This window comes from Entelurus aequoreus, linkage group LG09 (genome assembly GCF_033978785.1).
Source record: "Entelurus aequoreus isolate RoL-2023_Sb linkage group LG09, RoL_Eaeq_v1.1, whole genome shotgun sequence".
Classification (NCBI taxonomy): domain Eukaryota; kingdom Metazoa; phylum Chordata; class Actinopteri; order Syngnathiformes; family Syngnathidae; genus Entelurus; species Entelurus aequoreus.
Window position 1 is genome coordinate 77,607,708 of NC_084739.1, and position 15,930 is coordinate 77,623,637.

Consider the following 15,930-nt stretch of genomic DNA (forward strand, 5'->3'; position numbering starts at 1 on the left):
TTATAAAAACTATTATAATTTCAAATGTAGATAAAATACGTTCAGTTTTCATACTGAAATAAAAGTGAATTTGAACATTGCCATTGTGGAAATATTTTCCCCAAAGCATTTTTCAAAATGAAATATCTGTCGTGGGCGTGAGCAATAATTCATAACAACATTGCTTTTGAGTCTTTTATTTTTTTTTAACAATACCAATTTTAAAGAAATCAGAGTAAAGAGGCCCCACTTCTAATAATGTTTAAAAAATCAAATACAATTCAATTGTCAATATACACTTTTATTTTCAACAATTTTCAGATTTTTCCATCATTAAGCTTTTATAATTATTTTTTGCAACGACAGTTTTAAATTAAAAAACTCCCTTCATGGTAGATTTGTGTGATTAGTATCATTATTGCAACATGTTCTCCCTACATTACACCTGTTTGCTCTTTTATTCTGCTTTTTATGTTTTGTTTTTTTGCTTTTTTCGCTGCTGCGCAAACGGCCGCTGAGCCACACTTTGGACACACTTGGTATAAACAAATACCAGAAAAAATTAAATAGATGAATCCAATTGGATTTTATAAACGTTTTGGGAGAGAACCGATAACGATCTGTTGTTTCTTCCCAGCTTAGAGGAGGCCCCGTGTACACACACACACACGAAAACACACTCTGCATAAGATGTATTTACACACATTAGCACACTCTGTAGGGGATTTGGGCCTTGCTAATTGCTAGCTTGTCATTTTAATTGCCCCATCACACACAAGCATACGAAAATAATAAACACACACTCGGGCATCCACACGCAGACAACTTCCTCCATTAATTTGAAAGTCGGGTGATTACTTGTACAGTACACCACCATGACCTTTCTATTGTTTGCACAATTCATGCTCCGTAATAGATGAGCAGTCCCGAACTATGAAGCATATCACATGGTATTTTCAAAAATGAAATTACACACACTTTCCCCTCAAACTCACAGGCAAAAAGTCCTCACATTGTTGACATTTTCATCATCATAATAGTCATAACAATTGTATTTGGACACACACACACACACACACACACACACACAATGTTGCTGCTGGCTGCGTTACCTGACTTTTCCATTATTCGGCAGTTTTCCAAGCAGCTCTCACAGACAAAAACAAAAGATTTATTAAGCACCTTTGGTCAAAAGTAAAGATGTCCGATAATGGCTTTTTTGCCGATATTCCGATATTGTCCAACTCTTAATTACCGATTCCGATATCAAACGATACCGATATATACAGTCGTGGAATTGGCACATTATTATGCCTAATTTTGTTGTGATGCCCTGCTGAATGCATTAAACAATGTAACAAGGTTTTCCAAAATGAATCAACTCAAGTTATGGAAAAAAATGCCAACATGGCACTGCCATATTTATTATTGAAGTCACAAAGTGCTTTTTTTTTTTTTAACACGCCTCAAAACAGCAGCTTGGAATTTGAGATATGCTCTCCCAGAGAGAGCATGATGGGATTGGGGGGATAGGAGGTAGCGGGGGGTGTATATTGTAGCGTCCCGGAAGAGTTAATGCTGCAAGGGGTTCTGGGTATTTGTTCTGTTGTGTTTATGTTGTGTTACGGTGCGGATGTTCTCCCGAAATGTGTTTGCATTCTTGTTTGGTGTGGGTTCACAGTGTGGCGCATATTTGTAACAGGGTTAAAGTTGTTTATACGGCCACACTCAGTGTGACCTGTATGGCTGTTGACCAATTATGCATTGCATTCACTTGTGTGTGTGTGAAAAGCCGTAGATGTCATGTGATTGGGCTGGCCCTTTAAGGTTTATTGGCGCTCTGTACTTCTCCCTACGTCCGTGTACCACTCCGTACAACGGCGTTTTAAAAAGTCATAAATTTTACTTTTTGAAACCGATACCGATATTTTCCGACATTACATTTTAAAGGATTTATCGACCGATAATATCGACAGTCCGATATTATCGGACATCTCTAGTCAAAAGTATATATTTATGCTGCAGTTGCCTTCATTTCAGGAAACTTTCAGGCACAGTTGAAGCACCACAGTCCTTGCACAAAACATATAACTTTGGAAAAGGTTGTTATGAATGCATTTTGTGCACAAACTCACAATTAAATGAAGTAAATCATTTATTCATTTTGAGGGGGAAAAAAAATTTAAAAATTTAATTGACGATAAATTACATTTTGCGTGTTTATTTCACATTTCCCTGTAATAATCTTTCATCTCAATGTGTCAGGGGCCCTGACGGGGGGCCAGATGGGCCCAGGGGTGCTTCTCCAGCATCGGCTGTGTTGTGGCCAGGTCCGGGAAGCCCTCGGCATCCTGGGGGCCATGGACTGGAGCATCATGGGAGACGAGTGCTTCCGAAGCCTGAGCTCCATCACCAACCACTTGCTGAGGCTCCCGCTGGACACACAGACTGAAGGTGGCAAACTAATCAATGTATTCATTTTGACATGATTCCGATGTTGTAGATCTTCTCACTGTTATTTGTTATCTACAATTACTGTGTACTTGTAACACAGTGAGCTCCATCTAGTGGTACGCTACAGAATTCAAACACAGTGTTACTGTTCAAACTGTGTGGCCAAACATATTCAATATACTTGTGAAATAAAACCTCTGCCTTGTTTTTAATGAATATTTAGGCCTACTACGCTACTGTATTTTAATGCTAGTCCAGGGGTCGGCAACCCAAAATGCTGAAAGAGCCATATTGGACCAAAAATCCAAAAAAAATCTGTGGTGCTGCAAAAAATTAAAAAGCCTTATAGTGAAGGCAACACATGATGTAAGTGTCTATATTAGCTATATTAGCCTACTATCCAAGGCTGACGCAAATCTTCGTTGACAGAAATGTTGTATTTTAACTTTTATTCTACACATTTTTGCAACATTGAAAAAAAAAAAAAGTAAAATGGAGGCTTCTGACAGCATGAGATAACTTCTGGTAATGACTGACTCAGAATGGCCAATGGTATAGATGTGTGTGTCCAAGTTAAACGAAACGGCCGGCTGTCTTCTTCAAATGAATTTATTACAATCTTGGCAAGCTGGGTAACGTTTGCTGTGGTCTGGAACAACATGGCACACAAACAACTATGACAAATGCAGGCAATATTACATACAGATAATGTGTCATGAGACAAAGGACATAAGTAAAGGAAATTAATTGAGCTCAAATATACCTACAAATGAGGCATAATGATGCAATATGTACATACAGCTCGCCTAAATAGCATGTTAGAATTGATTAGCTTGCGGTCATGGATTGATCAAATATGCCTGATTAGCACTTCAACTAGTCAATAACATCAACAAAGCACACGTTTGTGCATTCACGCACAGTATAAAACGTTTGGTGGACAAAATGAGACAAAGGAGTGGCATAAAACCCGTCTTTTTGAGGCAGCATGAGAGAAATTTGTACATGTAAACAAACTACGATGAGTTCAAGGATCGCTGAAATTAGGAGGACAAAACGGTGCTTGCCAAATACTCTCATCAGTGAAGCATGTATAACATAAACAGTGGGATTTCTAACAATTAGGAAAGTTTGTGTCATGTTTGTTCTCCTACAGAAATATATATTTTTTTCTTCATCTTTTTCCATTTTCACACATCTCTGAAAGAGGTCCAGGGAGCCACTAGGGCGGCGCTAAAGACTAGAGCCGTGGGTTGCTGACCCCCGTGCTAGTCATTAAAGTGTTTTCCAAGATGGTACTTGGTGAAAAACGTTTAAAAACCACTGTTGGAGAACATGTCGTATAATGCACTTTATTTAAATCGTTAGAATTTTTACATGTCATGTCCCATATTGCACAATATTTTTTAAATAAAGTAATTTGTTTTTCTTCGTCGTGCAGCACAACTCGAAGCTGCATTTGGAGTATTTTATGCCCCATCTGCGCCTCTGCCTGGTAACGTGACATCCGACTACGAGAAGCTAATCAGCCGCTACGCACGCCGCTTTTTCCACCACCTTCTCAGGTAACAACACTTGTAGAGTTCACACAATGCACAGATGCTTGAAATCAGAATAAAATGAGACAAATCCTGGCTGCATAACACCAATATGGGATTAAAACCTTTGCTTACTTTTTATATTCCTCCTATGTAATTGATTTTCCTACAGAATAGATGACTGTTTGTTTTTAGCACATGAAAACACCCTTATTGTGATACAGAAAAATTATACATATAAAACTCAAGGTATTTTTAACAAACAATGTCATCTAGTATTTCTTAACCATAGGGCTGTGAGCGCCGGCAAAAAATATGTTTCTCAGTTGGGATCCATATGGGCCGCAGCAGTACTCAGTTGTAATACACTTTTCCACCACTTCTGGCAGTAATGACAATATCAAAAAAACAGAAGACGTTTGGAGCTAAAATCACCTAGAAGTTTCTTAAACACAAAAATTATGACTAAAGTGGTGAAACTGTATTTTCATTTGCACTTTATTTTTATTGACAGCTTAGTTAAGAAACATATTTTAATGATTTGTAATTAATTTTTGCCATTTTAGCAATACAATATTGCAGTGATTCTCAAACTGTGGTGCACATGCTCCATCTACTGTAGCGGTACACCAAAGAATCAATTAAATATGACTATTTATATACTATAAAATTCATATTTATTTTAGTACAATATTTATTTAACTTGTATGTGCAATAACTTGATTTGGTTCATTGTTTGAGTACAGTGTTACTGTCAAACAGTGTGTAATGTTACAGTGGCCAAAAATATTAAATATACTTGTGAAATAAAACCTCTGCCTTGTTTGAGTTTGAGTTTATTTCGAACATGCAAGCATACAACATGATACATCACAATTTCCAGTTTCTCTTTTTAACATGTTCGAAAAGGAGTAGGAAGAAGCAGAGCTTATTTAATCCTACCCCTTTTCTTTACATAACAGTTGCTAAAACTTTTTGTTCACTTGTGAATAAATTGTTCACAATTTATTCACAATAAACTCCATAAGTAATCACAATAAATATAAATAAATAAATAATAGTAAGAATTTAATAATAATAATTGGTGAAGTAAGTCATATTTCATATGATGAGATAAGTAAGATTACTTTAAGAATGAATGAATGAATGGATGGATGAAATAAATTGAGAATGTTTGTCATGGTTCTTCTTCTTTGTACTTTGTAAACACTTTAAGTTTGAAGAGTTTCTTGAAGTGGATCATATTAGTACATTGTTTGATTGCTTTGCTTAATCCATTCCATAATTTAATTCCACATACTGATATACTGAAGGTCTTAAGTGTTGTATGTGCATACAAATGTTTTAAATTACGTTTTTCTCTAAGATTATATTTCTCCTCTTTTTTTGAGAAGAATTGTTGTATATTCTTGGGTAGCAGGTTATAGTTTGTTTTTAATGAAAACTTAGGCCTACTATGCTACTGCTTTAATGTTGGTCATTAGGGTGGTACTTGGAGAGCCAAGTGTTTTCTGAGGTGGTACTTGGTGAATAATGTTTAAACAACACTGCAATATTGTATATACATATATTTTCATCGGTCCCTTCCTTTGCCTATGGTTTATGTGTTAAATAAATATTAATATTTGTGAGTAAACCATTGTTTCATATCATTTGACAGGGTTGTAAACTGTAAGTATGTTAGATGTACAACTAAAATCAAGAGTAAGATTACCAATTCAGTGTTAATATTTGAGGGGGCCCCATTCCCCACTCCAATGGAAAAGTTGGGCCCCGAGGTCAAAATGGTTAAGAACCCCTGATCTACCTATCTATCTATGAGGTGCTAGTAGCGCCGATCAGGAAAGTGTTTCGGATTAAAATCAAACATGACCAGCAGACACTGGCTTTTCTAACGTACTGCAAGACAACAAAATACAGAAGTACTGTCCAAAAAAGAAATATCTCTCAGAAAATGACTCCCGTTTTAACTCTGCTTGATGATGCACATTTCAATCACCCGCACTCAAAGGTAGCGTCCATGCACCTGTTTCATGCGCACATCTGTGGCGACAGCCTTTTGAAACGTCCGCTTGACTGAAATGGACGCTGTTGTTCACGCACTCGGCCGCTAACGTCTCCTCCGCTGTTTGGCATCCTTCCTCCTCTCCTCTCTTATCACCAACCTGCATTCTTTCTCTCTCAATCAACATCAAATGTAGGAAGACACCGCCCTACACCCAACACACATCTCCCGTGTTTGTTTGTTCCTTAGCGGGCTCTGGACTGAAGGAACTACTTTAGCTGTTTTGTACATGCTTACTATTTGTTTCCAGTGCACATTTATGTTTCCATGTACATTGGAAATGTTATTATTCACCATTTAAGGACTGATTTTTTTTAATGTCCTCATTTCCTCTTTTACCATTTTGTGTGCAGACATCAGCGCTTTGAGAAGGCCTTCCTCCTTGCTGTAGATTTACAGGCCAAAGATCTTTTTATGGTGAGTGCTATTTACTAGGGCTGAGGGCAAGGACTTCACAATACAATACATACGGTACGATACCCAAAATTGTGATATGGCCATATTTGGAAAAGTTGACTGATAAATTGAAAATGCAACTTAAAATACAGGTGGTATATACTGTATGTTAAAAAATAAAAATAAATCTCTCACTGTTATGTTGGATCCACTATGGACTGGACTTTCACAATATAATGCTAGACCCATTCGACGTCCATTGCATCCGGTCTCCCCTAGAGGGGGGGGGGGTCACCCACATCTGCGGTCCTCTCCAAGGTTTCTTATAGTCATTCAAATTGACATCCCACTGGGTTGTGAGTTTTTCCTTGTCCTTTTGTGGGCTCTGAGCCGGGGATGTCGTTGTGGCTTGTGCAGCCCTTTGAGACACTTGGGATTTAAGGCTATATAAATAAACATTGATTGATAGGCTCCAGCGCCCCCCACCGCTACCCCGAAGGGAATAAGCGGTAGAAAATGGATGGATGGATGATTGATTGAAATAAAATAAATAAAAGATTTTCGAATTAATCGCGATTCTTATTCGTAACGATTCTTAATTGATTAAAAACAATCAAAAATCAATATTTTTCTTCCCCCCCCCACATCTCCCGAATTCGGAGGTCTCAAGGTTGGCAAGTATGATATTACATGGCCTTCTGCTAACCTCTCCTTTGAGGAGAGGGGGCAAAAAAGAGAAGTGTCAGGTCAACTTTAGTATCGCACAATAACAAGGTACCTTTTGGACCAGTTTATTTTAAAACGTAATTGTATACAAGATACATAAATATGGGGTCCTTAATCCATCTGTCCATCAATTTGGGGGTCCTTGGCCTGGAAAACGTTGAAGATCCCGGATGAACAGTATTACTATCATTTTTTCAAAGGTTGAATTAATGTACTATGGTTCACTCTCACAAACTACACTTAAATGACTCATGTCACTGGAACAAATATTGCCTTTTTTTTTTTTTCTAACTGTATGTTTGTTGTCATTCCAGTAATTCATTTATATTTCTTAATTTCGGATTCAAACATTTTCATGCTTTTGTCACTGATGACAAAAAAAACCCTTCAGCTTCAAGTCTACATCCACTATAAATGAGCGACTGAATAATATGGCATCATTAATCCCAGGTTCTCATTCTATCCGCTTAAAGGAAAATGAGCACAAAGTGAGCTCCAGTAAGGTGTGCTGCTCTCCAGAATGGAGCCACCTGAGTTTCACATGTTCACGCACTCAAAGAGGCTCCACTTTTGAGTATTGTACCACCTCTTTTAGCAGTCCATTCACTCCTCTAACCTTGTTACTCACATTTGCATTTGACTTGTAACCCATTCAAGTGTCAGGGAGCAGGTGTGATGGCCGTCTTTTCAGTGGCCTCGGCTCGCCTCTCTTCCTCTTTTCTTTGCTCCACTCCACGCTGAAACGCTCCTCCATGAGTCTGACCCGGCCTCCCGCCCACTTTTATCTTTATCCAGCGGGGGCCCCCTTTGCACGGAAACACCTAATACAGACCCGAGAGGAGAAGTTGCAATGAGAAGGTGGAGTCGAGGCTCCATGCGGACCTTGAAAAAGAATGGGGGTGTTGCGGAAGTAAAGCGGGGTGGTTGTAGTCAAATGCATCAAAAAAACTGTCTGCGGATTTTTTTAAAAACCAAAAAATAGCGGGCAAACCATGGAGAACAAATAGGGGTACTGGAAATCCTGAATAAGTGATTCAGCCCCAGCATACCCGCAGGTTTATTCTATACTTATCATCAATTATTTTCTATTGTGAGAAAACTCGCCCATTCTTGCTTTTTATACCAGAAAAATATGCCGTTTTTGATGTGACTGTAGCAACACTAGCCTGTATTCTCAACTTTGTTACAATTCAGGTGAACACAACTTCATATATGATGGTAAGTCGTTACTGGATATATGGTGCGTTCCATTTGTACTGGAAAGTGGGAATTTTCGAGTTCCTAGTCAGAATTTCAACTGGAACCCCCTGAAGACTCTGAAAGTCGGAGCATTCTCACAAACCCTGAGTTGGTTTCAAAGATTGTTGCTCTGAATGTAAACAATGATATGCGCTTCTACAATATTTGTTATTAACACTTCTGATTAGTTTTTTGTTGCATTAAATCAGCAATATATGATGTACTGTTGGACATTTATACATGGTAACTAGGGATGTCCCAATAATATCGGACTGCCGATGTTATCGGCCGATAAATGCTTTAAAATGTAATATCGGGAATTATCGGTATCTGTTTCAAAATTATCGGTATCGGTTTCAAAAAGTAAAATGTATGACTTTTTAAAACGCCGCTGTGTACACGGACGTAGGGAGAAGTACAGAACGCCAATAAACCTTAAAGGTACTGCCTTTGCGTGCCGGCCCAATCACATAATATCTACGGCTTTTCACACACACAAGTGAATACAAACCATACTTGGTCAACAGCCATACAGGTCACACTGAGGGTAGCCGTATAAACAACTTTAACACTGTTACAAATATGCGCCACACTGTGAACCCACACCAAACAAGAATGACAAACACATTTCGGGAGAACATCCGCACCGTAACACAACATAAACACAACAGAACAAATACCCAGAACCCCTTGCAGCAGTAACTCTTCCGGGACGCTACAATATACACCCCCCGCTACCCCCTACCACCCCCCACCCTCCTCACCACCTCAACCCCGCCCACCAATAATGCACTTTGTGACTTCAATAATAAATATGGCAGTGCCATGTTGGCATTTTTTTCCATAACTTGAGTTGATTTATTTTGGAAAACCTTGTTACATTGTTTAATGCATCCAGCGGGGCATCACAACAAAATTAGGCATAATAATGTGTTAATTCCACGACTGTATATATATATCGGTATTGGTTGATATCGGAATCAGTAATTAAGAGTTGGACAATATCGGAATATCGGATATCGGCAAAAAAGCCATTACCGGACATCTCTTCTTAAAATGAGTACGGGCTTTGCAAATTAATCAAATGTTCACATTCTTTCCCCCGTGTATTATTGCTGATTTATAAAAAGATGATTGTAAAAAGCACTTGTTAAATGTTACTGGGACAAAGTTTGTGTACTTTTTGCCTCTGCGATCAACCGACAAAGAGTCCAAACAACAACAAAAAAGCCAACACTGACATTTCACCCTGCGCTCTAATTAGGCTGTTATGTTGCTTTAACCTGCCGTTTGGGAGGGTGGAGAGGACGGGGGGTTAATGAGGGCAACCCCCATCCTCTCCCTCAACTCTTTCCGACGTCCAACTTGCCTGCACAACTCAATAACGCATCATCGACTCGCTCAGATCCACACACTCCACACAGATAACTCCTCCAGAACTGCCCAGCATGATACAACCCCCCCCCCCTCCCCCTACCACCACCCTGACCCAGGACCCCATTGTTTCCCAGCTCACAAAGGAGGTCCTCTCAGTCTTTCACCAGAAGAAGAAACCTTTTGTTAAAATGAAACACTTTAGTGTCAGCCCAAATTGAAGGGGTGGAGAATCGGGGGTGTTGGGGGTAAGGGGGTGTTGCCGTAGCCAGGGGGTGCTGGTGCGGGAGGGGTGGGGGGTGTTTGTAGCAGGGAGTCATTTTGCAATTTTTTTTGGTCATAATTGCCGCTGTTGTGTGGCTGCCTAATTAGCCTTTCATAATGAGTTGATAAAATAAGCAATTAGGTCATTCATAAGCCAAAGTGATGACAAGTTTTTTTTCTTCCCTCCGCCGCCCCCCCCTCCTCATCCTGGGTCGTTAGCCCTTGATACAGCTTGTTAATTAAATCAAATTGTGTGATAGCAGAATCTGATGCCAGCTCATTTGTTCCCCAACGGGCCCGCCCGTGCCGGCTCCCGTGGAAAACGCGCGTGCAGGAATCTTCCTGTCCAATCTGACGCCGGGCCCGCTGGTGCTGATGGAAGTATCACACGTCGGCGCCGTTAAGCTCTCTGTTGTCTCTCAGATGAGTAATTAGCGTTATGAAAAAGTCCTTAACGCCAATCTGATAGAGGTGCTAGTTAAACACAGGGCTACTGGTAACAGGTGTGTGTGTCTGTGTCTGTGTCTGTGTGTGTGTGTGTGTGTGTGTGTGTGTGTGTGTGTGTGTGTGTGTGTGTGTGTGTGTGTGTGTGTGTGTGTGTGTGTGTGTGTGTGTGTGTGTGTGTTCGTTCAGCGAGTGCGCTCCTGTCCAGGGATTACGGCCTGTGTTAATTAGTGAAGTGTATTTTCTCATTTGCAGACTTTTGCATTAACGTCCAGTCTGCACGTCAGCGTTTGGTTTGTGTGCGCTAATGCGAGATAAAAGTAAAATCCCACCATAGACGTTGCCGCACACACGCTGGAATTCAGCACGTCATATTTATTTAGCGTGTAGCAAAAAAGAGACTGACCAAATCCTCTTAAAAACGACATTAATATTTGCTAATGTTAAATTTAGTTATAGTGCACTATTTCTCAGACTATAAGACACACTTGAAATTATTTTATTTCCTCAAAAATCGACAGTGCACCTTATAACGCCTAATGTACTGTACATTTTAATTTTGGTTGTGCTTACCGACCTCGAAGCGATTTTATTTGGTACATGGTGTAATGATAAGTGTGACCAGTAGATGACAGTCACACATAAGAGATACGTGTGGACTGCAGGTTGACGCCCCATGTTCAATGAATGACGCTAGCAAGTGCAGGTTGGCAAGCAACACCAAAACTTTGATGTTTCATTGAGAATATAGAACAGTGGTTCTTAACCTGGGTTCGATCGAACCCTAGGGGTTCGGGGAGTCGGCCTCCGGGGTTCGGCGGAGGTCAAAACACCCGACTCATCGTGTAAATACAAACTTCTCCCTATCGGCGTATTACGGATACGGCAACAGCTGACTGATTTACAGGTGTGTAATTTGTTGTGAGTTTATGCACTGTGTTGGTTTTGTTGTTTGAACAAGGTGATGTTCATGCACGGTTCATTTTGTGCACCAGTAAAAAAAACATGGTAACACTTTAATATGGGGAACATATTCACCATTAGTTAGTTGCTTATTAACATGCAAATTAGTAACATATTGGCTCTTAACTAGTTATTATTAAGTACTTATTAATGCCTTATTCGGCATGGCCTTATTATAACTCTAACCCTCTAACCCTGACCCTAACCAAATAACTCTAAATTAAGTGTTTATTACTTAGAATATATTCCCCTAGTGTCCAAATAACTCTAAATTAAGTCTTTGTTACTTAGAATATGTTCCCCATACTAAAGTCTTACCAAAAATATATAACTTTGTCTTGAATTTGAAAAATATATATATATATCTTTTTCACTAAAGAAGGGTTCGGTGAATGCGCATATAAAACTGGTGGGGTTCGGTACCTCCAACAAGGTAAAGAACCACTGATATAGAACATTACACACGGCGCTCAAAAATCTGTCAAAATGTTTTAGTACAAATCTGGTAAGCAACAAAGCCGCACCGCTTGATGGATTGTCGGAGCATTATGGCTACCGTAGTCAGACGCACTGTGCTTCAACATACGGATTTTATTATGGTGTTTGTATAAGGAGCACAAAATAGTTTTGTTACCTATTGGTACCTGCTGGTGTGTATTTGGGATCTGCATTAATGCTAAAAAATTTGCGTGGGTCCGCCATTGTAGTCCGCGGCGTAGTCAATAAGCTCCTTATTTTTCTCTATCCCCTTATCGTGGGGCATTCATCCTCCGCTGTTGCCAATTCTAATATAAAGTAGTGTACAGTTCTCACTTATATCTGTCAGTAGACCCGCTATGGAAGTGCTAAAAACTACCAGCACAACAAAGATGACAGGGCGAAGACGCTGTCGAAGTGGAGGCAGGTAAATAAGAGCGCCTACAAAACGGCGCACCCCGAAGAGAGGGTCAGAAAGCGGCATGAAGATGGTCTGTAAAAAATAATCCATGCAACATTTTGACCAAAGAACCACCATTACATGTTATGTAGACCACAAGGAAGTGTTTTACATGTAGGAAAAAATCTTAATATGATCCCTGTAATGCGCCTTTTGTATGAAAACAGACCTAAATAGACCCGCTCAGCGGCGGTGCGCCGTATAATCCGGTGCGCCCTAAAGTCCGAAAATTATGCTCGTAGTTTTCTGAGCCATGTGCATCATTTTAGCTGCATTTCATGTGTCATGCTTGACTAGGGCCGCCCTTCCTTAGTCATTTAGGGCAAAACTAAGTATACATTCATAGATATTTGGGGTGTCAAAAAAAATTGATTATCGAATTAATTGTGATTGTCATTTGTAACTATTCTTAATCGATTCATAAAAATAAAGGCAAATCATATTGTTGATGTAGCTGATCATATTTGCTGTACGGGTTTAATTTAGAAAAGAGAAGTGTTGGATACTTCTCTTGCTGACTTATTAGTATTTGACTTTATTAAATGTTTGGATAGAATGTTTTCAAACAAAATTAGTTTTATTTTAAAGGCCTACTGAAATGAATTTTTTTTATTTAAACGGGGATAGCAGATCTATTCTATGTGTCATACTTGATCATTTCGCGATATTGCCATATTTTTGCTGAAAGGATTTAGTATAGAACAACGACGATAAAGATTGCAACTTTTGGTATCTGATAAAAAAAAGGCTTGCCCCTACCGGAAGTAGCGTGACGTAGTCAGTTGAACATATACGCAAAGTTCCCTATTGTTTACAATGATGGCCGCATGAAGTGAGAGAGATTCGGACCGAGAAAGCGACAATTTCCCCATTAATTTGAGCGAGGATGAAAGATTTGTGGATGAGTAAAGTGCAAGTGAAGGACTAGTGGGGAGTTGAAGCTATTCAGATAGGGAAGATGCTGTGAGAGCCGGGGGTGACCTGATATTCAGCTGGGAATGACTACAACAGTAAATAAACACAAGACATATATATACTCTATTAGCCACAACACAACCAGGCTTATATTTAATATGCCACAAATTAATCCTGCATAAAAACACCTGCGTGTTTGTTATGCTAGCTCCTAGCTCCTCTGCTAGCTCCTAGCTCCATAGAACACGCCAATACAATACAAACACCTGATCAACACACACAATCACTCAGCCCAAAAGACCGTTTACCTAACCCAAGGTTCATAAAGCTTATATATTTTTAAAAAGTTACGTACGTGACGCGCACATACGGTCAAGTTATCGAATGTTTAGCAGCCAAGGCTGCATACTCACGGTACCTGATATTCAGCTGGGAATGACTACAACAGTAAATAAACACAAGACATATATATACTCTATTAGCCACAACACAACCAGGCTTATATTTAATATGCCACAAATTAATCCTGCATAATAACACCTGCATGTTTGTTATGCTAGCTCCTAGCTCCTCTGCTAGCTCCTAGCTCCATAGAACACGCCAATACAATTCAAACACCTGATCAACACACACAATCACTCAGCCCAAAAGACCGTTCACCTAACCCAAGGTTCATAAAGCTTATATATTTTTAAAAAGTTACGTACGTGACGCGCACGTACGGTACGGTACGTGTTATGCTAGCTCCTAGCTCCTCTGCTAGCTCCTAGCTCCATAGAACACGCCAATACAATTCAAACACATGATCAACACACACAATCACTCAGCCCAAAAGACCGTTCACCTAACCCAAGGTTCATAAAGCTTATATATTTTAAAAAAGTTACGTACATACGCAAAAAAAAGCCAAAGCTGCATACTCACAGTAGCACGTCTGCGTCTTTGTCATCCAAATCAAAGTAATCCTGGTAAGAGTCTGTGTTGTCCCAGTTCTCTACAGGCGTCTGTGTATCCAAATCAAAAGTCCTCCTGGTTAGAGTCTCTGTTATCCGAGTTCTTCCATCTTGACTGCATCTTTCGGGAATGTAAACAAAGAAGCGCCGGCTGTGTACTGTTGTGGCTGACTACGTTCGAAAAATACGTCCATTTCGCACCGACAACTTTCTTCTTTGCTTGCTTGGCTTCCTTCTCCATAATGCAATGAACATGATTGAAACAGATTCACGAACACAGATGTCCAGAATACTGTGGAATTATGAAATGAAAAAAGAGCTTTTTCATATCGGCTTCAATGTGGAAGGCATACCCGTGTTCGCCGGGCTACGTCACACGCATACGTCATCCTCAGAGGCGTTTCGAACCGGAAGTTTAGCGGCAAATTTAAAATGTCACTTTATAAGTTAACCCGGCCGTATTGGCATGTGTTATAATGTTAAGATTTCATCATTGATATATAAACTATCAGACTGCGTGGTCGGTAGTAGTGGCTTTCAGTAGGCCTTTAAGTAATACGGAAACGTATCAGAGCTGTTTATCTATTTTGTAGAGGAATGTAGTTAATCATAGCATCCAATGTTACTAAAAATGATGGATTTTGAATCTAGAATGGTTTTGAATCGAGGAGCGATTCTGAGTTGAATCATTACCCCCAAGAATCGAATGGTGTGGTGCCCAAAGATTCACAGCCCTAATAAATATACATGTAGAGTAGATACAATCATTATATATGTATATATACTGTATAAATAAGCATCAGATTTGCCATATTACATTTTTTCCTATGTTTTTAACAAATTACAAACGGGTTCCTACTATACTAAACATATCAAATTACAAACGGATTCCTACTATACTAAACATTACATATGAAACTCTAAACCTTGACATTAATATTTCTTTGAACATAATATATTATTATATATCTAAATATGTTGGCCAGAAACAGCCATATTTTAAAATTATTTAAAAAAAATCATACTGTCCATAAAAAGATACAAAAAACATATTAAAAATCAGTAAATATTTTCATAATTTAATAATTATTTAATCTTGACTAATTCTGTAAGTTGTTCTAATAAAATGACAAAACACAATACTCTGTAATTTTAACACAAAGTTAAATTGGTAAGAAGCCAACATTTTTTTCATTATTCCAATTTACATCTCAAATCCTTTATTGTTAATATGTGATTATTCTGAAGTCATACTTATCAATAATTTGATGATCATTTTTAATGAAATGATCATGGTAATTCATAATCACTTGAACGAAATTGCACTAAATAATAATAATAAATGAATTGACAATTCTTAAAACGTAGTCATTTTTAAAGATAATTAATTGTATTTATTGAAAATGTTTCAACTTGTCCAGTGTGTACCCCGCCTTCTGCCCGAGTGCAGCTGGGATAGGCTCCAGCCCCACTCCTCCTCCGTTATCCACATCCACGCTAAAACAAATCTTCCCTACCGCCACACAAAGTTTGTTTGCGGTAATAAAATGGCCAGCAAGAGTTGAGATGACGTTTGATATCAGTCGAACAAGTTCAAGGCTTAAATGGCACAACAAGAGCAAATCCTCATTGTGTGTACACACGTGTGTCGTGATCCCGCTTGACGTTAATGTGCTGTAAGCG

At 39.0% G+C, this 15,930-nt stretch overlaps 1 protein-coding gene across 6 annotated transcripts in view; it reads left to right on the forward strand.

Moving 5' to 3' along the window:
- wdpcp (WD repeat containing planar cell polarity effector) overlaps window positions 1-15,930 on the forward strand; it is a 189,447-nt gene that overhangs the window by 114,560 nt on the left and 58,957 nt on the right. For all 6 annotated transcript variants that reach the window (XR_009827347.1, XR_009827348.1, XR_009827350.1 and 3 more), the window contains 3 exons: window positions 2,245-2,433; window positions 3,875-3,998; window positions 6,390-6,453. Coding sequence is in view for 1 of the 6 variants with exons in the window: in XM_062059490.1 (XP_061915474.1) it covers window positions 2,245-2,433; window positions 3,875-3,998; window positions 6,390-6,453 (377 nt within the window). In the remaining 5 variants the exon portion in view is untranslated. The remainder of the gene's footprint in view (window positions 1-2,244; window positions 2,434-3,874; window positions 3,999-6,389; window positions 6,454-15,930) is intronic.